The sequence below is a fragment of the Diadema antillarum genome, unplaced genomic scaffold, assembly GCF_040938485.1.
Source record: "Diadema antillarum isolate AM-2024a unplaced genomic scaffold, OU_Dant_1.0 seq00000054_RagTag, whole genome shotgun sequence".
Taxonomy (NCBI): Eukaryota; Metazoa; Echinodermata; class Echinoidea; order Diadematoida; family Diadematidae; genus Diadema; species Diadema antillarum.
Window position 1 is genome coordinate 172,144 of NW_027271162.1, and position 27,453 is coordinate 199,596.

The 27,453-nt window shown below is 37.4% G+C and overlaps 1 protein-coding gene across 1 annotated transcript; it reads right to left on the minus strand.

The window, feature by feature from the left end:
- LOC139725690 (protein Abitram-like) lies at positions 1-26,624 on the minus strand. Its single transcript, XM_071636773.1, has 5 exons — positions 26,525-26,624; positions 20,650-20,701; positions 9,511-9,640; positions 6,599-6,745; positions 1-547 (listed from the first exon to the last, which is right to left on the minus strand). Exons 1-5 carry the CDS (start codon positions 26,622-26,624, stop codon positions 353-355), a joined length of 624 nt encoding a protein of 207 aa, XP_071492874.1. The 3' UTR covers positions 1-352.
- Positions 26,625-27,453: the final 829 nt, after the last annotated feature.

Sequence of the window (27,453 nt, forward strand, 5' to 3'; positions counted from 1 at the left end):
TTAAGACGTTATTGCGAAGCTGGCACAGACATTCCGAAATCAGTTTAAAGTGTCCCTAGGGAACAGCCTGGATGGGGCATCGAAGAAGATACCCGCCTACACGCCTGGGTCTCAAGGAGAAGTTATGTGGTTACAACATCTTGTCCGAGGATGGAAGCGCTGTGCGAGATTTCTAACACAGGAACTCCTCTGGATGGGTGTAAAGTCGCACCCATTATACTGTATCCAACTGAGTTCATGTGGGTCTCTCCGAACGGATCCATCTCAGATCCGCTCAACGATTGGTGCGCTGGTCAAAGAAGTGTTTTTTGTTTGTTTGTGTTTTTGCTTTTTGTTTTCCTTAAGGACGTTGTCAGCTCGGTAATGCTGCACAGGTGCCACGGGAAGACGGAGCGTCTTGGCCGGGAGCATCTGGCGTCTCAGTGGTCTGACGTTCACGTCTCAGCATGATCTGCCCATACTCCTCTTCGGAGAGAAGACCCTGCAACTGCTGGTCGCAATCGCCGAGCCGAAGTAGGACAATGGCCACATATCCCTCGGTGTTTGGCTGTTGAATTTTATGGGAGGTGACACAAAAAAGAAGAAAAAAATGAGACCATAAATCCGCACATGATTACGACTGAATGAGCAAGCCGTCTAATGTAAGGCAATCGAAACTCATATTCAAGATATTACTCTTCCATAATCATTAGTCCATGTTATCATTTTATGACGTAATGGATTATGCTGTAATTAAAACGGCGGGTAATAGGATAAAAGGAGGGTAAGAGGAGGGTCCAAACGAGGATAAAAGGAGGGTGAAAGTATTTGCATAAAAAAGCCAATTACTTCCTAGGAGTATTCCATGAATCGCCCTATTTTCTTTTGCTGAAATACACACACACAAATCAAGTCCAGTCGATTCTTTCTTGACTCTATGTTACATTAGAAATGTTAAACACTAGATGCAACCTATAATAGGAATGAAGGCGATATTTAGTGAGGCTCAGTAGTCGGGGAAATTTATTTCTTGCTCAACAATGTCTGATACGTTTGGCTTGTTTTTTGTTTAGTTTACGGTATCACTGAAAGGAAATGGGAAAGGCTTGTGGCTAAGGGTCGGATTTTCAACCCGGACCTCGACACAGAATGAGTCTTTAAGCTTGACGCTTTCTCCGTCTGCGGTACTCCGGTTTACTTTACGGAATTTAGGTATAGGATATGGAATGAGACAATAGGATTTAACTCCGGCCTAGAAGGCGACTTCCGCATCTGCACCTGATAATTTTACTAATGCACTGTCCTCCCCCCCAAGAAAAATCAAAACAAAACAAAGCAAAAACTATCGAAAGAATGACAAATCGGATGTAGTATATATTCAACAGCTTCTGGATATTTTTCAATGACTCGAGGAAGACCCCCGTCTCTTCGGCAATGCAATTAATCGTTCATGTTTACACCAATGCTACAGGCACACACACACAAACTGCATAATCTATACATATAACATTAATAAATATATGTATATATATCTATATAAATAACATTGAAGAATGTATATATATATATATATATATATATATATATATACATATACATATATCTATACATTTACGGATACATATCATATAGTTGCATATGAAATTTATAAGTTTATATGTATATAATAAATATATAATATTTTGCAACACTTCGGAACACTGCTTCTCGAAGCGTAAAAATGTTCAGTTTCATTTGATGTACTAGTTGATTCCGTTATGCGGTTTGAGTGCATAACTAACAAGTGCCCAAGCAGAGTCAAACCCTCGTGCTGATCTCAACTTATTAGTCACTTTTATGCCCAGGGTCTGCCACATACACCTCTTGGCTGGCTTTGAAGAAAACCAACAATGGGGTATCGCGTTACAAAGGCCAGCTAATCGATGATATCTCGTCGACTAGATTTGACAAACAAGGCTTTGAGTTTTCCTTTTTTTTTCAAGGAGGAAAAAAAAAAGAAGAAGAACGTTTCAATTGATTGCCCCTCAAGTAGATAACATAAAGAAAGAAAGAAAAAAGCTTTCTTTTGTAGAGTACTATATATCGAGGGGGATTGGTAGACATCATGCTGACAGCCTAATCATTTTCGTTAATGCGAAAGAAATCCTCACAGACCTTCTGACGTTCTTCGCTGTATATCAATTAAGCCAGTGTGACTCATCCTATATACTTGTCTCTAGTGAGAGAAGAACGAGACATACATGTACTTTCAAACTGCAATACGCATGCACATTCCGTGTACACATGATTAAAGATTAACCGAGACAGAATTGCACATATTGTCAAGCATGCAGGTGGTGCACTTAATCAACACGAATGCATGCGTTCACGATACATCAAATCAAATTATGCAATGAAATGAACAAGGCGGGGAATGACAAGATGTTGTCAAGATTGAACGACTTTGCCCTTAAAGGGAAAATACTTAGTAAATATACTTCAATGTCTACGATTCATTTGAACGAGTCCTGAAGGAGAGTTTGCAAAAACCTTTAATCATAGAAACAGCTTGACTCGAAGTCAAATTATATCTTATTCAAATTCATTGAAGTCGCTACTTCTGTATGTCTGTAATTACATGTGCATATAATTACGGTTCTTATCAATTCGAGTCTTTTATGACCCTATAGGATGCACCAAGTCTGTACACATATATAGCCGTCATGATTGATAATCTGAATTCACAAAATATTTGAGAACAATGTCATCAATAGTACGTGTACATTTCAAATATACACTATTTGTAGGGTTTATGTTATGCTCGTACAGAATGTGAATGATGTGTCATATTTATTTGTCCCTATCATCAATATGAAAAGTATTTGATATGAGACCAGCAAAATTCACTTTTAATGTTACGACATATCCGAGGTACTTACCTGTATGCAAATCGTATCAAAGATTGTTCTTATGATAATTTTAGATTTTGGATGATTAATTTAAGAATTATTTCCAAAAAACTGACTCATCTGAAACCCTCCTTCATTCCTTATCTAATATCTTCTTCTTCTTTTTTTTTTTCGTTTTTGGAAGACTTGAAACCTGGCCCCACCAAATTTCTCCTAACATATACAATATTCCGGATTATGAAATGTTACATATCGATAGAAATACAAAGGAAAAGGATGTGTTGCTCTGTATGTACGTAAATACAAACATACACACACACCCACCTAATTTCAAAATAAGAAAAGATGTGTGTTTATAAGGAATTGAAAGTCTTACTATAGAAACAAAGAATGACTAGCAAAAATTAATGTAATAGTTGGAGCTTTATACAGACCTCCAAGAAATGACGTGATTTTTTTTTTTTTTTTTTTTGGGGGGGGGGGGGTATTTTGATCAAATTTGGGATAAAATATCCCGAGAAAATAAACGTATTTTCTCCTGGGAAATTTCAATATTGACTTTACAAAATCTGTTGATTTTGGTTTCAGAAGTCTCTTAAACCTTGTTAAATATCATTTATTCAACTGATCAAAACGTTAATGATAACAGTAAATTTCCAGATATACTATGCAGTTTTTTCCAACCATTGATTACAAAAAACCCTGGATATCCACATCGTTTTCATGACTTATCGACAAAATATTTACCAATACTTTTGACACAGATAATCATAGTGGTCCCTTTTATTATGTATCCGATCATTTGCACGTTTTTCTTATATCTTCACAATTACTTCTAAGGACCATTGATTCCAAACCAAGCTGGGATGTATAGGAGAGAAAGGATTGAAAATGTTACAGCTTTGACTTGGCATATGAACAGTGGTTGAATGTCTATGACGAAAAAAAAAAAATGTAATAGAGCATGTAAAAGTTTATCGCTAAATACAAAGCGATATTATGATAAGAACATATCTTTGGTAAAACTCAGTCACGGGGAAAAATACTCTAAAAATGAAATAGTAAATCAAAATTATAAATGTCACTCCTCCGACCTTTTGTAAAATGTTAAATCTAACACCGATAATGTCAAATTAACACTAAATATGTTGAACTACTATTTCAGATATGTTAAATCCAACATTTTGAGTGTTAAACTTAACATTTAGCAAAAGGTTGGATGAGTGACACCGTTTCAAATGTTGATACATACTATTTCAGTTTTGAAAGTGCATACCCTAAATCCCTTTGATAACACAATGAATGTTAAATTCAATGAATACCCGTAATATCTTTTACAAATTATACATGTGTAAACCAAATGTTTTGAATTGTAATAAGTATAATATCAAAATCAGCTTAATGAAATAATTCGTAGATCTAAGATAATGTATTGTATAAAAGAACTGGAAAAAGCAGGAGGTAATATGAATTCAACATAGAAAGTAATAAGGGAAATGACAGAGTAAGATTATTATGATAAAATCAGTTATATGATTTATATAATGTGTAAAACAAATGTTTTGAATTGAATAAGTATGAACAATATCAAAATAAGCTTACAAAAAAAATCTGATAAATCTAAGATAATGGATTATTCAAAAGAATTGCAAAAGTCAGAGGGTGATATAATTTGAACTTGGACAGTAATAAGTGAAATAATAAATAAAATAAGATCATATGATAAAGTTGATGGTATGTATATAAATATATTTGATAAAGAGTTGAAAAATCCTTCTGATATTACAAATGAACTAAGCGCATTTTTTTTTCTTCCGTTGGAAATGATTTAGCTTCAGATATATATTGTGATAATCTACGATAAAAAAAAATCTTGTTGCTGCTGAAGCAGCACATGGTTTGAAATTGATTTTACACAAGAAAATTGTTTAAGTCATTCAACCGAAAGTTCTATATGAACGATGGACTCACGAACGCATATCATGAATATGAATATGAATATGAATATGAGTATGAATATAAATATAAATGTAAATGTAAATGTAAATGTAGATGTAAATATAAATATAAATATAAATATAAAAAATAAAAACACACACGAAAGGATATACTCAACCGCCACGGTTATACAGTCGATCTCGAACAAGTCGAAACATTAAAGCTATCAAAGTCGAAGTAAAGTATGCCCGGATGGAGACATTTAAAACTTGTGTAATTGATATTGTGTAATGTCGAAATTCATGTCAGTCGAAAGATTTTCTCCTGTCACTTTTGGATTCAACTTAGGCGAGGCTGACTGTATAATAAAAAGAAACTCCTCCACGCGCGCGCACGCACACACACACGCTAGGGTGGGATTTCACGGAGCACGCGAACGATTTGCGAAGGACGCGAATGACAAAATCCAACATTCGGAAAAGTTTTTCTCCGAATGTTTTCCGACAATGAAGCCGAAAACTATTCTTGCGCAATTTGTGCGAAGTTTCCACGACGTATGTGCGAATGTCGTGTGTATCATTGCTAAAGTACAGCATGTTACGTACACGAAGAACACGCGACGGAAATGCGAACAACGAAAAATTTTCAATAATCATGGGAGAAAATGTACCCAAGGAGAGGTGGAAGCTGTCTTGAGTTGAATTTTTTTCTTTCCTCTATTTCTCCTTTCTTTTTCTCTCATTTCTCTATCGTGTGCTTGCCTACATTCTTTTTCTTAATACCTATCTCCACTATAGTAAGGAGCATTTGATTTTTTTTTTCAGTTCCTCCGACACATAATCTCTATAGTTCAAATGAAATTTTACATAGTTAAGATATATTCTAAGTGTATTCTGCGATTTTTTTGTATATCAAACATCTCTTTATCTTTGCTAGTCTTTAATTTCTTTTGTTACTATAGTTGTTAATAATTCTTTGATGTTTAGATGTATTCTACAATTTTTATCTGCAGAAAACGTATAAGTCATGCATCACCCAAACGTGCGCTAAACGTTCGCGGGAATGTCTCAAAAGGTACGCGAACCGTTTGCGATTACGTCGTAAAATGATCGGAAAAACTTCGCAGATTTCGCGTAACATACGCGAGACATTCTCCAAAGTTTCGGAGTCTGTTTGGGGTTTCACGAACATTTTGCGAACATTGCGCGTGTCTTGCGAAGGTCTTGCGCATATGACGAAGCTTTCAAGATAATTTCGAGAACAATTCACGAGCAAATCACGACCAAGTGTGCGGAAAAGGTTCGCAAAAAATTTCAAACTTTTTTGAAATTCTCGCCGAAGTAAAAACGACATTCGCGAACAACTGACGACGCTTCCGAACGCTCACGACCGTTTGGCGAACTTTTGCAGACTAAAATACGAATGCTGGATTTTGCCATTCGCGTCCTTCGCAAATCGTTCGCGTGCTCCGTGAAATCCCACCCTAACGCATTAATCCAACAAAAATTTGTCCACCGCTCTTCCTCATCCACTCACCTTCTTTCCCTTCCTTCTTATTTATACCGTCAGGATGAATCTACAAAGAAGGTTACTTTTTAACATGCACGGACCTTTCATTACTATTTTAGCCGTGAGTGGCGCTTGCATTCTATTGACTGCAACACACACACACTTACACACGTATATATACGCTCAAACACATACCAAATCATCTACTTTCTCAACCATAACTTCCGATTCTCTTCCCCTTCGCCATTTCATCAATTTAAGACATTTTGATCAAGAATGCATACCTTAGTTGTTAACAGTTGTGGCTGGTGCACGAGCATTTCATTGACTTCCACCAATTTCCCGCGAACACATGGATAAACGACGAACGACGCGCCATCAGTACATCGCACCGTGCAGAGTGGCGAGTCCTCGTGAAGATACTGAGCGCCCTACATTATGCATTAGGTGAAGGAAACAAGATAAAAAGTTCATGCATGCATATCACTTGAATTTCTAGTAAACATACGGTAGATGACGTTTATAAAATGCAGCGACAGCAACAACAAAAATGATCTAGAAACGTATCAATGACAAATGGGAAAAAAAAGGGGGGGGGGGGGGGGGGGGGGAGAAGACTTAGGTATATTTCCATCCACCAAGCACCGGCCCTGAAATGGACCAATTCTCACTCCAGGACGAATTCGGTGCATAATAAATGGCGGACAAGAAATAACCTGTTAGCTATGGCTCATGCCATGGAAACCTTCAAGAATATAAGGGAAGAATTATCATGATTAACATGATTTCATATTTTTATGTACAAGCTAATTAGTGATTATAATTTGATGGTATCATCACCTCATCTGAACACATGCATATCTGGTCTCGACAAATGCTACGATTCGGTTAAAGGGATGGTGAAGTTTTCGTCGAGATTGGGCTTCCGGTTCCAACTGTGTTTGTTAGATAATGAGAACCTCTTATGAAATGTGACAGAGCATATAATTCTACGAGGAAGTCAAAGTTTATTTGATAAAAATTGGTTTTGAAATGGCTGCTATATCCAAAAACAAAGAGGTCATAATAAAAGGTGGGACCTACTTTTCATTAGGACCACTTTGTATTACTACGTTTTTGGATATTTCGGCCATTTCGAAATCGATTTTTATCAAATAAATTTTCAATGCCTCTTAGAATTGCAAGCTATCATAAGTAGTTTCAAATATTCTCGCAAACAGTTGAAATCTGAAACCCAGATCTCAACGAAAACTATACCACATCCCTTTAAACATGTCCAAAAAGAATCCAAGATTCTCTTATGATGTTCACTTGAAATGAAACGTATACCATTATGCTTCTCTACCTTCGTTATTTCTTTGAAGAGACCAGCGGGTCCGACGCTCATCTGAGCATCGCACTCTGCCTTCTGGGCAATCCTCCCGAGGAAAACCATGTCAAGAAATCTTGACATTTGGGGATTGTTGCAGGCTCCTGAGCATCAACCTCTTAATTTGGAGTCATTTGAAACCCCCCTGGCGGCGCCGCCACCATTATTTTGTACATACAATCCCCTCCCTCTTAATGATTCCTGCCATGATTGGTCATAATCCAACTACCACTTCTCAAGAAGGTGATGATATAAAAAATTTATGATTCCTGCCGTGTTTGGTCAAATTGAGCCACCCGTTTTTCAAAGAATATGAAAATGTGTGTGTGTGTGTTGGGGGGGGGGGGGGTTACGCACAACGCACGGCGGACGACGGACATTGACCGATGGCAATGGCTCACTTCAGGCATTCATCTCAATCTCATACCAGCTAAAAAGCTGATCTTGAAAATGAGCTTTATTCACGTTCCATGACAGTGTCACTGATACATCTCATCATTTCAAAACATAAACGTTTCAGAGCAATTAATTTGTTTAACATCGGCAATGGGGGGCAGTGGCGGTTTCGAAACTCAACTAAGTTCATAAAGAGACACGAGTATCAACTATCATGTGGTGTTCAGACCACTGACTGAAGTAGGCCTATATACCGTCGTGTGAGGTTGAGAATTTTTGACTATTTGGTATCAGACGTGTCTGGATCCCTAGCCCTACAGCGCAGGTTTCTGCCACAGGGAACTCGCAAATACCGTACTGCTATAATCGATGATGCATTGGAGGATGAACTAGTCGCTATGGCGTTGTCAAGGAAATCCAAATACCGACCGAATTGTAACAGGCGCACATCTTCTGCTGTGATTTCATCTTGAAAATATGTTGCATTTAATAAGCACTACATTGTCACGAGCATGTACATTTTGATGCACAGATGACTCGGCATAATGCCATAACAACCTTTTAGTGTCACTTAGACTATGTTGCCCGGGGGAGAAGTGTTTATTTTTAGCGCAATTTTTACGACCGTCTTTACCACTGGGTTTACCCAACAGCGTAATAATGGCAACTGGTGTGAATTTTTCATCTGCAGTGCGTCGTGCTCTGCATTAATGAGCACTCGTGGTGTCAAGGCTATTCGTGCGGATCTCGGCGGTTTTTTCCTCTTTCTTTCGCTCCTCTTTGGCCATCCGTCTGCTCGGATTTTGTCTTGCCAGTAGAGGACGTGATAAAATGTAACCATTGGACGGGCGACAGCCAAGGCTATCAACCCGATGGGCGGGGCAAGGGTGAAAGTCATCTCCACAACCTGGTTTGAGCACGTCTGGTAGGCGGGCGGGCTGCACATCTTTGGATCTTTATATAAGGGTTGTGTCACGTTATCAGTCGCATCATATTAGGTCAGTCTGTATAAAGTGAACGAATGCTCAATAAGAGTGTTGTGTACGTGTGTGTATAATTATGTGCGCCCGTGTTTGCGTTTGATGCTTTCGTGAGAAAACAAAGGATCCCAGATTGGAATTTGAGGCTTCATTGCCACGAAGCGATTAAAGTAGAGCAAATAACAAAAAAGGTAAGAAGGAAACTGGAGTCAAAGACATTGAAAATACAGACAACCTTTCATGAAGCCTTAGCAACATCTGATAATGCATCGAAGACTACAGTAAAAGCAAATAATCAAAAAACAAAATACTTCTTTTTTTCAGCAAAACAAAAAGGGACTGAACATTAGTAAAACACAGACATAAACAGACATGACGTCATTATGTTTTCAATTTCTATGTCTTTTTGCTCGCGCAAGTATTCACACGGCTGCGCTATCGCACTACCGACCTTCTTGCTCTTTCCGATGACCTTGTTGTCTATTCTGTTGGTGTTTGGGCTGACCTGGAAGTCTACCTGGTCCACCAAGTGTTTGTCTCGCAATATAGGGTGCCCTCTAGCGAGAGCTATGACACAGATCCTGCATGGGGGGGGGGGGGGGGCAAACATCAAGAATGTACGACATTAGAAAACACGGACAAGCGATGACGGGGTGAATTGATTACTTTCCTTTTGATTAATCCTTAATGTAAAAATAAGGTAGAAGAAGTAGGTCTACATAATTATAGACTTTAAATTGAAGATGCTCCCTGGACAAGTATAAGTGCATCAGAATTACTGATCCCTTGTATCTGTATCTTGTAAAGGCGGTGTGTCGATTCAGTTGAATTAGGTGAATCCGTGCGAACAGGTAGAAATTTGTGGAAAATTTTGCTCACTGACAAATTCTGCTAATTCACTCAATAAAACAAATGTGCCAGCGCAGTAGTTAGGTTCGATAACAGCCAAGTATGGATATATTGCATGGAATTTAGACATTCTTTCAAAATTAATTTTCAGACTGCCAATATTATTTAATGATATAATCTCACTTAGCCTAATTTCGAGTCAAAATTCGGACGAATCCACAGTATACATACTCAAAGAAAATCTTAATTTTCTGTATGCCCTAGTTACGGACATGTTACGACCTTGCTAATTTTAACCATATGCTTTTGATTTTTGTGTTTTAACTAAAACTTCATATTTTCCACCCTGATCTATATTTTAAAGGGAAGTTGCTAATACCACTTGGGTATGGCTGCAATTAAAAAAAAAAATCATTCGATGTAGTGATATTGATAGCACCATTCACACACCATTGCAATATGATATCATTTACAATAATATGACCATAACAATCATTTATTCATTAACAACTGCTGCAGCTTCATACACAGTGTACATTATTCTGAATACTTCTGTACAGACAAGAAAAAAATTGTCCAACTGAAAGATCAAAATTTCACTTACACATCGTTTTGTCTACGCAGTTATGTACATTACACATTAAAAAAAATCATGTTTTCTCATTCAGCCTTTCCCTAGCAACAAGCTTTCTTTTCATACTTAAACCTAAATCACATTAATTCAATCTGTTTATGTTTTAATGACTGGATCATTCCATTCACTGAAAGTGGAAAATGATTTTACCTGAAACAACATGATTTCGAGTTGATCGATGATTATCAAGCCTGCATAATTATGAAACGATTATATAATTCGACTCCAGAGTAACATAAATTGCTCCCGTGAAATATGAAATAAGGATTCCTTGTTGCGTATTCCTGTCGATGTTGTGGAGTGGCCTTTCACACCATAAAACTTATATTGAAACACTTTCTTCAGGTTTAATATAGATAAAGATTATCCACTTTTCTTTCGTATCGATAACTCCCTTCAACTAGCCACTGCTTACTTATTCTTTGACTTCTGATGGTTGTACCTTTATTCATCTCGATGGGAAAATATGGCATTTTCTCTGGAGGTTTAGATTAGAATTCTTAAGAATCCAATGTACAACATCTGCCACGTGCAACCACCCAATAAATTGTAATATCCTCTCAAACTTGATAATTTCTTTATAAACCACTGGCAGTTGACACTTTCACCCCCGCTCCCTAGTAGTTGCGAGGTCTTGGGAAATGCAATTAAATGTCAAGGATAATAGAAAAATCCCCAAAATTGTATGTACCGAAAGGGAAAAGGGGCTTTCCGTGACCCGTTTATGTCATTCCAAAGCCTGGTATAAACGATGATAGACGCAAGTAATAAAATATTTAGGTTAATTATCAACTGTGCTTGATGAACCTGTCACAGTCGATTTATTCCTCTTGATTCCGTCTCTTGTCGAATTCAGAGTGGCATATAGCGGATTCCGGTACAATTGTAGCTAGAGAAACCATTGGCGACACATTGAATGAATGTTCCTGCCTTTAAGGATATTCGCGTCCTAGTTCCCAGTAACGCAAGTTTCTCTGCTCTGGCTGAACATTTTACTCGGTAATTTCATTATCATTATTTTTAATGTGTGTGTGTGTGCGCGTTGGGGGGGGGGGGAGGAGATAGGAGTTGTACTATATATATATATATATATATATATATATATATATATATATACATATATATACGTATAAGTAGAATGTGAACTGCAATATGGCTGACAGTGCTCAACTATATAGGAGCCCATGTAGTACAATATATAGTAGGATCGAAGGCGTTGCTTTATTAGTGACTTAGCTGGACAGTCTGTTTCGGCCGAAGCCTCGTCAGCAACTAAATCAGTTTCTTGTTAAAGTACAATGTAAGACATACGGCTCTGGTGCACTCAAGCAAGCAAACAAAAGATACATGCACGTGGCTACTTAACAACACAATAAAGTTGATAATGACACTGGTACTGGGCTTAACGAAAGGCAGGGGTACTAAACTGTTATATATATATATATATATATATATATATATATATATTGAAACAAGGAAGGAAAAACTGACCAGGAACAATTGTAATAATAAATAGCGAAAACGTCCCAAGAAAGAAAATGGGTTTTCATCGGGATTCGAACCCGAGACCTCCGGATTACTAGACCGGTGCTCTACCGACTGAGCTATTGAAAGCCCTAGATCGGTATTCGTCCCAAACCCTTAACTCTCTTTGCTCGTGTGGTCAGAAGCTATAGTGTGTGTATGTGTGCCACACACACACACACACATACACACATTAACCTGACATAAACCCAAATGATGTATATCAACTTTGGAATAAATGTGAGGGATCGCCGAAGCGATGCAGCTTTTTGTAATATATTTTGAAACAAGGCAGGAAAAACTGACCAGAAACAATTGTAATAATAAATAGCGAAAACTTTGAGCAAAGTTTTCGCTATATATATATATATATATATATATATATATATATATACATATATTGTCCATCCATTTATGTGTAGAGGACGGAGCTACTGAATGGCTCTTAATCAAAATGTACAATGTATAGTCTCTTTTATCACCAGTGTAGTGACGTCAGTAGAGAGGGAGTTTCATCAACACTATGACGGGTTTTGACGTCATACACGTCCCCATACATCCCACCAAATTTCGGCCGACCCTCTCCACCAAATCTCTATATCAATATGCAAATCATCACGCGTCTCCCTTTTTTCTTTCAGATTTGTGATGGCGAAGTTCTCCTATATGGCGTTATAAGGCAGTATGGCGCTCCAACCCGACGTCTTTCAAAAGCACCATATATACATAACGTCTTCCCGACCCTAGAGATCAACACAACCATCCTCCACCACTCCCGCCTCCCCCATCCCCCATCCCCCCCCCCCCCCCCCCCCCGGCACCGTCTACACTGGTCTTTGGGGTAGCATCTTCATCAGCACATAATCCCCGACGCTATATTTACACAACTTGCGGCGCCGTCAAATTACAGAATGCGACTACTAAACGTGTAAGATCGAGTCCTTCACTCATTCTTTGCTCTTTTCTTCCTCCTTCTTTGCGACAATCCAGGAAATCGTGCCCACGCGCTCAGCCTCTTCACACATCATACATAAAAAAAGAAAAAAAAATACAGACGTGCTAAGTCGATTCACACGTCCAATCTTTTGTAAGAGAAGCAGGTAATATACACATGGCCAGAACAAAAATTGAACGTGCCAAAGGGATACACCCTCTTTCAATACTCTCGACTCCTTCTCGTCAGAAGGTTGATCTAAGATACAGTGGTAACCCCGAAAAAAAAGGGGAAAAATAAAAACTTTTTTTTTTTAAAATTTGCAAATTTCGGAACTAGCAAGAACAAAAGTTAAGACAGTGAGTCTAAGATATTGTAAAGGTATAATGAATAAGCATAAACAACTATACGTTCACCCTTTCCATTCATCAGACTCACCTATACCAATATTCATAGCTCTAGATGTGAGCGGTTTCGGAAGCCTTTTTTTTTTCCTACAAAAGGAACTCTCCTATTTTAAGATAGTGTACTCACCTTTAAATAAGTGTACGTGACAAAAGGAAATACTAAAGACAATCATGCATGAACACGTAAAATTTGTCAGTGCATGTTGCAAAGCATTTCGGTTTGACATTGAGAAATGATAGACTTTCGAAATTCCGGCAACGATGTGAGAGAAAGACTCGATGCACTTTATCAAGAGCAACAAAATCATACATGAGACCTACATTTCCTAAAGGTACTGTTTACCATTGGGAGCAGTGACTGAAAAAAAAATCGAGTTATCACATTTGATGCATTATGTGTAGGTCAATTGTCCAAAAAAAAAAAAAAAAAATCCTACCATTTTTTTATACAAATTTTGCGATAAAGCCTGAAATATAAGGAGGTATCACTGCTTTTTTATCAATAAACCATAACTGTAGACGGTTTATTTATTTTTTATTAGAGAAACAATTTTATCATAACGATTGTTCACATATTGTATATTCAACAATACTTAACATCAATCAAACAGATCAAAATTTTTACATTGGTTGTTTCTATCCCTAACTCACATTTTAGAACTATTTTGAAGCACTAAAGCTGGGTTTCTGTTTCATCTGCAAATGGTAAATGCCTTTAATGGCGGAAGTCAGAGATCTCCCTAGCGTCATACCAAGTGATGTCCATTTTAACTGATTCCTCGTCATTCCATTGTTATATTAAGGTCGTAATCGTTGGATATGGGTATACTTAGCTATAAACGATGATGACAAATAATAGTCTTTAATGTAAATGGCTATCGAACAAAATTACCTATACGTTAAGCAATCGTCAAACAGATATCTGGAGCTATTAACGTATTCAGATGCAGTCATACGTACAGCCGAGTGCACGATATTGGAAGTCATATAAGACGTTAACTCACTTCTTTGTTCATATTTGTTGTCATAAATAAGTAAATAAAAAAAATAAAAAAAACCCTGTTCATGCGAGCGTGGATATTTTGGGTTCCTACCGGAATGTAAAACAGACATATTCAATTGATGAATTATCACAATCTTTTTTTCGAAACAATTTACCATGGACTGTGCTTGATGTCACTTACTATAATCCATCCACTCGCGAGAGTACCCGAAAGCATGACTTGAGTTCGAGAATCATATATCTAATTAAAGATTGATTCACGGAACGACAAAAAACAAAAAAACAAACACACAATAAAAAAGCAAACAAACTGGAAACATGTGCCGATAGGGTCATGTCTGTTTCATTAAAATTTTAAGTTAATGCTTCAAATCAACTGTGGATCAACACATAGTAAACTAGAAATGTCGCTATGGCGACTGGTATGCTCCGCAGTAATGCATGGTTCTCCCAATAGGTCTATGGTATGTCTTCACAACAGTTTCATATAACTGGCAAAATATCTAAATGACATGTTTGTCACAAATGTGTTGAACGCTCACTTTCCTTGAACTAGGTTTCATAGGATGAATGGATATCTGGCTATATTGTCTAAGAGAAGAAGTACTGGGGAAATTGAGGATTTTTGCTGGACTTCTGACCCTTTTCTGAAATAATTTATGCATTGAGTGATTTCCAAAATATGGAGAAAAAGTGTAATTTCAGTATTGAAAAGTAACATTTTAGCATTTTAACCTGGCCCTTGATTCTTGACCTTTGACCCTATGACCCTAAAATTCCTAAGAGAATCACTGTCAGGCAGACATGTATATAACTATGTACTAAGTTTCATGATGGTACCTTGAGCCACTTCCGAGATATGGAGGAAGAAGGAAAAATCAAGCTCTTTAAATTGACCTTTGACCTTTTGGCGAAAAACTTTCCCAGAGAATCTCTATTGGGTAATACATGTATACACTGAGTTTCCAGAAAAATCATGCAGGCTTTGAATAGATATGAAGGAAACAGTGAAATTTTGAGGAGTTGACCTTGACCTTTGACCTTTAACCCCATGACCCCGAAATTCCCTACATAATCACTGCCTGTCAGTACAGGCACATGTACAATGTCCAATGAAGATACCTTGAACCATTTCCAAGATATGGAGAAAAAATGAAATTTTAACAGTTTTCACTTGACCTTTGACCTCATGGCCCGAAACTCTCCATAGAGAATCAATTATTGGGTAGTACATGACAGTATACACTAAGTTTCAAGAAAACACCTTCAGGCATTGCATATACACTGTAAAAACATCGGTGTTAGATTTAACACCACGGGTGTTAAATCTAACACCGATCAAACTTCAATAAAGGACCACACCTACAGGTGTTAAAAATGCACATGTGATGGTGTTGAAAAGTGTTCACCTGACACTTCGTGGTGTTAATTTGACACTGTACCTGGTGTTATTTTGACACTGTACTGGTGCTATTTAAAAAATGACACCACATGGTGTTGATTTGATATTTGCTGGTGTTAATATCAATGGTTTAACACCCGTCCAGCTTCAATAAGGGACCACACCAGCTGGTGTTACTTTGGTGTAAATTTATTTTCACATTTTTTCAAAAATCTAGTATTTTAATGTACAATTCTTGATCGTCTTGTTTAAATTAAAAATCAACAAGAAGTGCAGTTACTAAGAAACTCTTCAAAAAACAGTTTAAAATTTGGAAATGACACCCGTAGGTGTTAATTTAACACCATAAATGAGCACCGAAAATTTAACACCAGCTCGGTGTTCACTATTTAACACCGGACTTTTTGCAGTGTAGATATGGGGGAAATAGTGAAATTTTGAGCATTTGACCTAGACCTTTGACCTTGAGTATGCGCAACAAAAATTTGATAGGCACAACTTTGCCCACTCACACATTTTATACATGCCAAGTTTCATTAGGATACCTCAAACGTTTTTTTTTTTTTTTTTTTTATAGTTACGCTGTCCACAAACTCGTTACGAACGGACGGGTGGACGGAAGGAAGAACGGACGGAAGGACGGACAACCCGAAAACATAATGCCTCCGGCGACACTTCGTGGCGGGTTTTCTCACTATTCTCAGACAGTGAGAACCATATTCTCAAAATCACGGAGTTCTTGCCCCAGTGCGAGTAACGCCATTAATGACATACAATGCAAAAGCTACTGGAACAATATTGGATTTGGCGTTCTACACGTATTTGACTTTAAATAGCTGAAATAGATAGCGACCATTTCATGCATTAAACGTCCGTTGCTTCACCTTGAAAAAGAAAATCGAAGATGTAACTTTGAAGAAGTAAAGATTATTAAATTTCCGGGCTTGCACGTGCAGTGTATTGGTGTCATAATATGCATGTATCTTAGGTGTTACCTGTGTGTGCGAGTGTGTATGCGTGTGTTTGTCTGTGTGTATTATAACTTATAAGGGTGTGATCACGTATATGTCCATGCGTGGGCAGTGATAGGGCGTGAGTGTGTCATCACAGGCAAGCTGTCGCTATTACGACGGCCCAGATTTGTGCCGTTAAATTCGCTTCTCCTAATATAGGAATGTTCAAGGTACTCCAAACTATCGCAAGACGTGGCGTACAGATTCAGAGTCGTCGTCGATTACCGCCACTTCGTAAATTCGCAAAAAGCTGCGGAAGGTTTCACGACCTTCTTACATGGGAGACTGATAAATTACATTGGAATACACATACACACGCGCACGCACACACACACACACACGAACAAATTGGGAAGGGGCATCGCTTGACTTGATCACGTACGAAGCCGAGTGCCCCTCTACAGACAAGTTATCGATTGATGCACTCGTCAACAGTCGCGCCGACAGCATCGTGACGAAATCAAAATTGTGTTCAATGACTAACACTTATCTATCAAATGTCAAGTGTGTTTGTCAGAGCAAACAGAATATAATATATGTCTTACTCACAGCAGGAAAAAAATTAAGAAAACAAACCCCACGATGTGTGTTTAGGAACACATAAATCGACACTAAGCTAAAAGATTCTACCGCTTTCTCGAATGTTCCCATCTCTGTCATGACATGCTCATATTCGTAAGCAGTGGTCACAAAAGAATAGAAAAAGCTTTCATACGGTATAAGCCCTTACTCTGCAAGTCGAGTCAAAAGGAGTGAAACAAAAACACTGCATTACATGTTGCGTGAAATTGATGCTTGGTTTCTAGACATTCCAGATCATACATACACGTATCTTCCGTCTTGTCAACGAATACAATTTACAATCGAATGATTTTCATAACAAACTTTTAAAGCAACCAGCGGACATTTCACACATTGAGATAGAAATGTCAAACTAGAGAAGCTTAATATGGTAGCTGCAAACACACGTGTACACTTACAGAAAAACACATGCACACACACACATACGTATATATCATACTCAACCTTGAATAAGTCGATCTAGCTCAAGTAGAAAAAATGGTTAACGCATTATAGCTCTATAACATCTTTTAGGAGTAATTTAAAATCCTATCTGTTTAGCAGTGCATTTTGAAGACCAGTGTCTTTTGAAGACAGACTTTCATGTCTTTTTTTTTCTGCTTCTTCATCCTTCTTCTATTACTGTGATGTACTTGTATTTTCAATCTGTTTGCTTTGATGTACAATTGTAAAGCGCCTTGAGCATTTAATCAAAGTGGAGAACGGCGCTATAGAAATTGTATGTATTATTATTATCATTATTATTTGCAGATGACACAAAAACCCAGCTTTAGCGTTTCAAAATAGTTCTAAAATAATGTGAGTTACGGATACAAATAACAAATGTGAAAATGTTTATCAGTATAATCAATGTTAAGCACAAGTATTGTTAAATATTAATGTGAACAATAATTATAATAAAAATTGTCCTAGAGAATAAACCTTTTACAGCTGTCGTTTATTGAGAAATAATTAGTGTTGTCTCCTTATATTTTGTTTTTTTTTTTGCAAAATCTTTATGTGATAGGATATTTTGTGATACAACTGATCTATACAATGTATCAAATGTGATAACTCGAACATTTTTAAAATCACTGCTCCCAATGGTAAACAGTACATTTTCAGTACAGTACCAGTCGCGGAAAAATGCTACCCAGGATGAGTTTAAAACATGTTTAATTTTATTGTGCAAGTCGAAATTCACGTAAGTCGAAGGAATTTTCTCCGGTCCCTTTCGATTCGACATAGACGAGGTTGACTGAAATGTAGGGCCTACATAAAATCTGTGTGTGGGTGTGTGTATTAGTACCGGGGTAACTCCATGTTCCTGTCGAATTTAGGTCCGTATTTCACAATGTGGCAGTAAAATCACTCCCTCAACGGTACAATCAAGGACATGTACGCAATGCTGGGCAGACCAATATTTCATCGCTTGGACGGACTTGATGGGGGCACAAATTATGACAGGAAAGAAATAGCGAGGAAGATGAAAAAGCCGGTGACGGAGTATCGGATGAAAGTGGCTATAAACTCTTGGTTTTCCGTTTATCTTCTTGTGTTCTTGAAGCGCCAAATTAGGAAGTCGTTATCCTATCAAATCCGAATGAAAATTCACGAAATGCATTATTACACTGAAGACGGTGAATAGACAATAGCAGATATATTAAACTAACAACTAGAATGAAAAACAAGATATAAATGAGAGCAATAGGAATGATGGCACGAAGGAATGATACACACATAAATCGGCCTAGAATTTTACATCAATAGTACACTGCGGAGATTCATGGTCTATGTGCTTCTCGTCACTTTTCTAGGGTCATGTATAGCTTACTGCTCGATGAGTCTTTGGCATCTTCCCAGGTCAATCTAGCGCTTTAAAGAAATCCACACGAGAAGAATTAATAGGAAGAATGGAAATATAATGAACTAAGGAAAGATAGGAAATTAGAGTATAACAAACAAACTAATTATTCATGATCAATAGAAAGAGGAGAAACGATTGAAAAGAAGAAAGCTAGGAGGAGATAGTCAGGTAGGAGAAAATAATATTTGCAATGATAAACGAAGACCGCGAAACAGATAAAAAGTGAATAATTCGAACAATAATTCGGAGAGACAAATGAGGGACAATACAAAAGAGGGCACTGAAAAAAAAAGGTGAAAATAGAGCAAAATGAGGAAACAGTGGAAGAAAGGGAAAAGGTTGAAAGATATATTGCATGATGGCACTGTTATCCGGTGTCAGCTTTAAAGGGGGCTTCTTGCCGCTCTTAAATCACATCCATTACGTGGGCAGTATATACAACACTGTACCGGAACATGTCCCTGCACTCTCATATTTCATCCTATTTTCTCGCCCGACGCTTTCTCTTTCTGTCCGGAGGAAGAGGACCAGGCGACTGAATCATCACGTTTGGATAACGGATGAGTTGAGAGAGCGAGTCTCGCGGACGGTACAAACGCAGACATGTTTGAAGAAGGAATATCCCGCCTTTCTCGGAAGTGTTGACATTAGAAGGACGAAAAAAAGTATAAGAAAGCAAAAGAGAAGAGCACAAAAGTGCGCCACCCCATACATGCCCACGCCTTTCAGACGCTTGCTTTAGGTTTTCACTCATAGTCATGTCCACCCCCCCCCCCCCAAATCCACCATCCAGCTTTATAAGAGATCCTGAATACGAATCGCTACTGTAAACAATGGAGATAGAGAGACAGAGTTCGTTATGAATACGAGTGCATTTGTTTTAATAAATTTCAAACAACACGCAATCACGGAAGCGTGCTAAAACGCTGTGTGAAAGATTGAGATTTCTCCGCCACAATAAGTGTATTTTTTTTTGTACTTCAGCCTGCCAATCGCTAAACATACACGGTCATGTTTACGCCAGGACGATGGGAAATCAAATTGAGCTTTTGAAAGTTATAAAATAATGATAATGATGATGATGATGATACTACTACTACTACTACTACTACTACTACTACTAATAATAATAATAATGATAACAATAATAATCATATTTTCATTAGATGGGATATATAAGGAGCCAAATCCATCCAATAATGAAATGCTCTAGGTGCAACCATGTGCAAAATACGAATTACACACGGGTACACAAAAGAAAGAAAGCGAGAAAGTAAAACAAGACAGGACATAATAAGTACGAAAATAAAAATCAAGTATTGTAAGCCAAATTAAACAAATACAAAATGACATCGATAACGTACCACTTACCATGGTAACAACAACAACAACTTACTTGTTAGAATGCTGGAGAATGCAAAAATCTTCGCCTTGCCGTCCATTGACGTCTGAAAAGGAAAAAAAAATCAAAATAAAATCGAAATGAACTGTCAATAATACTGAGTCAATTACGCGCCATGTATACGCCCCAAATTATTGTAGGCTTTGTCACTGAACTGCATCCAATAAAGATGTGGAACGCTAGGCATGTGTAAGTGCAACTGAATATGGTACACTCTAAAAAAATCCGGGTCAGAACTGACCCGGAACCTGGTCCGTTGGGGTCACACCCCGTTCCAGATCAAAATATGACTTGGAATTTGGTCATGAAGACCCGGAATGGGGTCACCCTGACCCAATTCATGACTGTGAATGGGGTCATATCTGACCCCATTCCTTGTCATTTCGGACCCGGAAAGGGGTGTGACCCCAACGGACCCTTTCCGGGTCAGTTCTGACCCGGATGTTTAAAGAGTGCATAATTTTAACCATTTACCCTCTTCATGCCTCATTGACTTCATGTCCATAGCTATGTGTGTGAAATTAGTGCATAGTTGACTCAATGGCACAGAGAAGATTTACAATCTTGAGTGTTGATCATTCAAATCCTCGGGCTCTGTTGCTGCGAAAATCATCAAATTGTCACCATTGAATTGTCAACTCTGACTTTCACTGTATACTGATAATTCAAGTGTGTATAATTTCTTATACGTGCACAAAATCGGAGAGAAATTTTATACATGAATGTGCCTATTTATTAAAGAAAAAACTGGGATTTTTATCTTGTCAAATTTATTTTGTCAATTTAAAAATAGTTTGAACATTTAGCTATTTACAGGTTTTTAAATAAGCTTGACGAAACAATAAAATGAAAGAGATATATTTATTTACTTTTTTATGTTTGGTTTTACTTTACCTCACTTTTGAAACACTCAAAATGAATATTTATATACATATAACTATTTAAAAAAGTTTTAACACTCAAATACAGAAATGTGATATCGGGGATTCTAAGGGTTATTAGTCATGATCAATGTTAATTTAGCTCTTCAAGTTCGCCTGACCCATATACACTTTAATCATAACATTTAAGAATGCAAACACATCACTCAAGTATCAGTTAGATTTGCAGTATGGGTATCAATATTAGACTAGCTTCTAAACTTAATTCATAGAAAGGAGACTGATCATATATTGGCTTCACTTTCATAAGTTCTTCCTGAAGCATTTAATACGTCACAAAAGTGAAATATATCTTGAGGGTCTGCTATTTAGTCATCATTGACACTAGTGTATATGTCAGCTTCCTCCTCTATCAACTTCTTCAAACCCTGCTGCTCAGTGGTCCACGAGGTTGAAGAGGAACCTGTTTGTAGTAAACTTTTCAGTCACAATGTGAGGGCAGCAGACAACTGAAACTGTACAATGACTTCACCAAATACAGTGCCAGCCCTACCAAAGTTTCACATGATATTTGGCTTTATAGGAACATTTACTTTCCGACAAATAAAAGAGAAAACAAAACACCATGTTTTCCCCGACTTTCATTACGACGGGGTGTTACAGAAACATTAAGAGCTCATTATTAAAACTGTCCAGATACATTAATAATGAAAAATGACAGCTTTGAAGAAGAAGAAGAAGAAGAAGAAGAAGAAGAAGAAGAAGAAGAAGAAAAACAAACAACGTGCAGTAATTTGGACACACGCGACCTTCATTCCATGTGTTCAGAACAGGTTTTTAGAGGCTAGAATCAAGTCGGGGGTACTTGCTTCATTTCATCCATCATTTTCTTGTGATATAAAAACTTCCAGAAACGCGTAGGCATGGGCACACAAATAACCAAAGCTACGATAGAAAAGATGGTCATTTTAATAATCAACGTCGTAGCCCTAAACTTGTATCATCAAGAACAAAGTGATACGTGACTAAATCTACAAATGAATGAATAGATCAAAAGATAAATCGATAACTACATGTATATCAAAATATAAAAAAAAAACAACTGTTATCACAAACAAGAAATACAATGACTATAAATGTAATAATAAATATCTGTAACAAACGAAAACAGAAAAACTGACCAGAAATGAATAATATTTATCACTTAGTGAAAATTGAGCAAAGAAAGTGGGATTCCATCGGGATGAAATCCCATTTTCTTTGCTCAATTTTCCACTAATAAATATATGTCTTACATGAGATTGAATCCCTTCATTATATTGTTTGGTCATGTACTGTAGCTGAGCACTGCTTGTGTGAGATTTGAATGACATTATAATGTCATTATATTAAAAATGACATTATATTTTGTGCAAGATATGAATTCTATTCCACGTTTTCTTAAACGACACATTTTCATCCTAACTCTGCTCAAGGTTTACAAACACACGTTATTACATTAAATGGCCCATATAAATACATTGTACTAGTCGGTGATTGCATGGCCATCAAGTAATCACAGGACTACTGCAGCCTGGATCAAAACCATCATGTACGTTTGCAGTGACGTCACATCAGGTGATACAATTCCAGAATTAGGCTGACTGCTGACAGGGCTACAATAAAATGATAATATCACTTTCATTGTACACCTTGTTTATATAATTCTGTGAAAGGTAACAAAGGGGAATCTCCTAAAGTTGGAAATATAATTCCAAATTTATGATCTGCACATAATTGTGATGACATTTGATGGCAATAGCTTCACTAGTCTGTGCTAGTAAAACCCACATTTTCTGCATGTTCAAGGTCATATATACTGTGTTGTTTGTAAAATAATTCCATAATACACAAATTGTATGTGTGTCAACCATGCTTGTAGGTTTGACTCCTTTTAAGGTGTGTCAAGTTCATGCAATTACTCTCAGGAAAGAGTGCACATAGTGAAGTGAAAGGCACGTTGCAATAATAAGGGAGAGTACGCTTCAACGGCACCGGATTATACAATCTTTTGGCAAAGAGTTAATGAGAAAGGGTATGAGCCTGGGAATGACTAAACGATGCAAAATCTTCAACATTTCTTTTTTCTTTTTGATCATTGCCTCCCTTCATGTTGACATCGATACAGTACAAGTCTGAAATATGATGGCTTTGTAACAGGACATGCAGAGATAAAGTAATTATCAGCCAATATGCAAAAACTGGATGCTGTACGCTTGAGGTAAAGGTCACAAATTAATGAAAGAATTTGCCTATCCAGAAAATGATATATTATATACATCATAAATTCTTGAATCTTGGCAACTGGAGGTATTCACTATTCTCCAGTAAATTTACTACTTTTCAATGGCTCATTGGCACTCACTAATGTAAGATGGAAAGAAGATCTACGGTATCTAAAAATACAAAATATATTGCAAACAGTCACTACTGTTTATCAATGACTCAGGATAAAGATCTTCGTCCTGACTCTGTGAGTGTCCTAAAGAGTGTCCTGATTAAAAGAGGTCTAAAATTGAGTCAGTTGTACACTTTACAAAGTTTAAAACCAGCACCTTAACATCATATTTTGAACTTGAACACATCTGGGCATCAGTCACAGGCTAAGACAGCATACAGGTGTACAATTGTACACTGTACATGTAGGTTACACCTGTATGCATTTGCCATAAATAACTTTAATATCACATTTAAATGACAAATTTTGTTTAAATAAACTCGTACACAGGAATTTGAAATATATTTATGGAAATAGAAGTATATTTCACAATGGGGCTAGCCTGAGTTACAGTGAGTCTGGCAGTTGGATTGCATGCATGTGATGCATTGTCTGGCAGACACAAAACAAAACAAAAACAGAACAAAAAACAACAACAGCATCAATAACAAAAACAACATGCTAGGTACAGTTGGACACTCCATCATACACCTAGAATGTATATTCTGTAACTGCTAAAGTCAAATTTATGAAATTCAGGGGTGTATCCAGGAATTCCACAAGGGGGGAACACCTTTACAAAATTAAAGGGGGGGGGGGGGGGAGGGCGCATGCGCCCCCCTCCACCTTTTTTTTTTCTTTCTTTGTTTTAACAAAATAATAAAGGGGGGGGGGTGCACGCCCGTGAATCATAGTTCCCCTGACCTTTCCTACCTTGGTAGGATAAATGTGAAATAAAGTTTCTATTTTGGACCGACATGTCATGACATGTGTGTCATGGCTGACTATACAGTATGTCCCAAAAAATGACAATCGGATTTTTGCATTGATAACTTCCAATATGATTTAACTGTCTGAATGCTATTTCAGGGTCTACAAAAGTAACAACTTACCTATATTTTGCAGAAAACCCCATTCAATTTGGTTAAGTGGTCACAGAGAAATGTGAATCGTTGTGAAGCATGTCGTGGATGTGACTCTTCCAAGTTCAGCACTTGGATGCTCTTGGAACTGCATATTAATGTGTGAACACAATGGACAGAACTTGGAGGAAAGGGATTCCTAACATGCTCTACGAAAATCCTCATTTCTCTTTGACCACTGAAGCAAATCGGATGGGGTTTTCTGAAAGACATGGGTAATAAGTTATAGTTTCATACCCTGAAATTTTATCTGGATTGATTCACTATCTTTTAAGTTGTCATTGCGGAGGGTCCCGTTGTAATTTTTTTGGAGGGACTAACCGTATACAGCTACCAGTACATTTGGGGGGGGGGGGGGGGGGGGGAAGAAGACATTTACATTGAATGTTGGAGTAGTAAATGACCCATAGTTTCACACATTATTGGTCTCCTGTTCAGACCACTCACTGTGTTTACAACAATTTCATTTGGATTGATGTTCCCTGACACATTATCCTTTGAGGATGGGCTGATTTTGCTACAGCACGCATTATATTTTCCCATAGACACTTGGCTGAGTATATACTCAGGACTTGTCCTCAATGGGTTAAAAGTTTATGATTAGAGAGAGTATGGCTTGTCTGCCCCAGCATTCATATGGTTTGATCATATAAACCATCACAGATACTAAGAACATATGCCAACATCTGCCTTCATCTACAATTATTGAGAAACTTTTGAAGACTTTCACTACTAGACATTTCATCATTCTAAGTCATATACTGTATACGCCAAATATTTCACGAGGTTTTTATTTTTGCAAATTTTGCGAGTCAGCTGCTATTTGCGAAATTAGAAACACGCAAAAATATTGACTCTGATGCCGATATGAATGTGACATACGCGTACACATTTCTCCGTTCAGTACAGGACTCCAAGATTGTGAATTTAACCACTCGCGAAATTGTCATGAAATCCCAATTCGCGAAAATTTAGACTCGCGAAATATATGGCGTATACAGTACTCATACCGGTACATGTGTGTCTACTGCACTGGACCCAGCACAATCTCCAATGACCAAGATCAAATAACTAGACTATGCAGTAACTAGACAATCAGTCCGAGTTACTTTTTAGTTTTGCCTTTGCTTTGCTGCCAGATTGCCTCCTTCATAATTCTACAGTCACACTCTTCACGGACCAGTTTCAGTGACAGTGCCTGGCTGGCAACTTCGGAATATTTTTTCTGTGTCGATCTTTCTCCTGCATATTTCTATACACATATTGACATATTGAATTAGAACACATTTCTCGCTAGATTCTAGTAGGGCTCTACAGTCTTGTACATGTAGAGCTACACCCTACATTGAGGTCTGGTATATATAGACCTAGGCCTATATTCTACTGTAGAATCTAGACTTTCTACATGTCGTACAAGCAAGCCCTTGGCTTCACACCCACATGATCCAATATGTGGGACCATAGGCATACAGTTTAGCTAATGATTTCCAGGAATGACTATATCGTGCAATAAAACGAAATTCTGGATGGAATGTTTCTTAAGTCATACAGATACAAAATAAATTTGACGATTGCATTATTATACTCACCAGCCTTATACCTAGGCGTGAAATATCTCTCCACGAACGTTGGGAACACTTTTGCATCTGGCTGTGCATCACTCACGTTGACATCCATGGAAGCTGCCATTTTGATTGTGTGTACAGTTACCTCAAGAGGGCGCTATTAACAAGTGAAACGATGGAGCTTTGACAACTTCACTCTTGACTGTGGTACAGAAAAGATAAATCCGATTTCAGAGCACGAAAGCTTATGTCGGCCATAACTGATGGGGCTTCCAAAGAAGAACAAAAGCACTTTGAGCCAGGTGCGTTGTTATGTCAGTGCATAGTTAAAACCCCCAAGTTGGAAGTTATCATAAAAAGCAGTACATGTACCCAAACAGAATTGGCTTAGAGTTGGCGATGATCATAAGAGGTGTGAACTAGCAATATAGCCATCCATGATGTTTTTTTTTTTTTTTTTTTTTTTTTATGGCGACGATCCTTGATAACTGAGTCATTAAATCATGGAAGGGGGCGGAAGAAAAGGAAACAAGGGATCTATGATAACATAGTCTATAATTATCTGAAAATAAAGGAATTGATAAATGAATGAATAATAATAAACAAAATTAATCGTTACATGAATGCATGATGTTGATGAATACAAACAAAATCCACGCATAAAGAATAGACACAGAAATGAAATGAAGTGGAACAGAAAGCAAAAAAAAAAAAAAAAAAAAAAATCGAAAGTAGTATATAATCAATTTCTTTAAAAAAAAGTATGTTAAAACTAGAGAGGAAAAATACGGTAACAAACCACCACCACCACCACCAACAACAACAACAATAAACAAACAAACAAAGAAACAAACAGGCAAATCCTCATGCGAAAGATGAAGAAATCAAAGGGAAACGGAAAATAAAAGCCCCAAAATGAATACGATAACATAAAAGCATTTCCATTATAACGT

What these genes read in the sequence shown, in the direction of transcription:
- LOC139725690 (XM_071636773.1), bottom strand. Translation starts at nt 26,624, where the DNA reads ATGGCAGCTTCCATGGATGTCAACGTGAGTGATGCACAGCCAGATGCA. An exon ending in TCATCGGAAAGAGCAAGAAG is followed by an intron (nt 6,746 to 9,510) that starts GTCGGTAGTGCG and finishes TGCATAATGTAG; the next exon opens with GGCGCTCAGTATCTTCACGA. An exon ending in CACAACTGTTAACAACTAAG is followed by an intron (nt 548 to 6,598) that starts GTATGCATTCTT and finishes AAAATTCAACAG; the next exon opens with CCAAACACCGAGGGATATGT.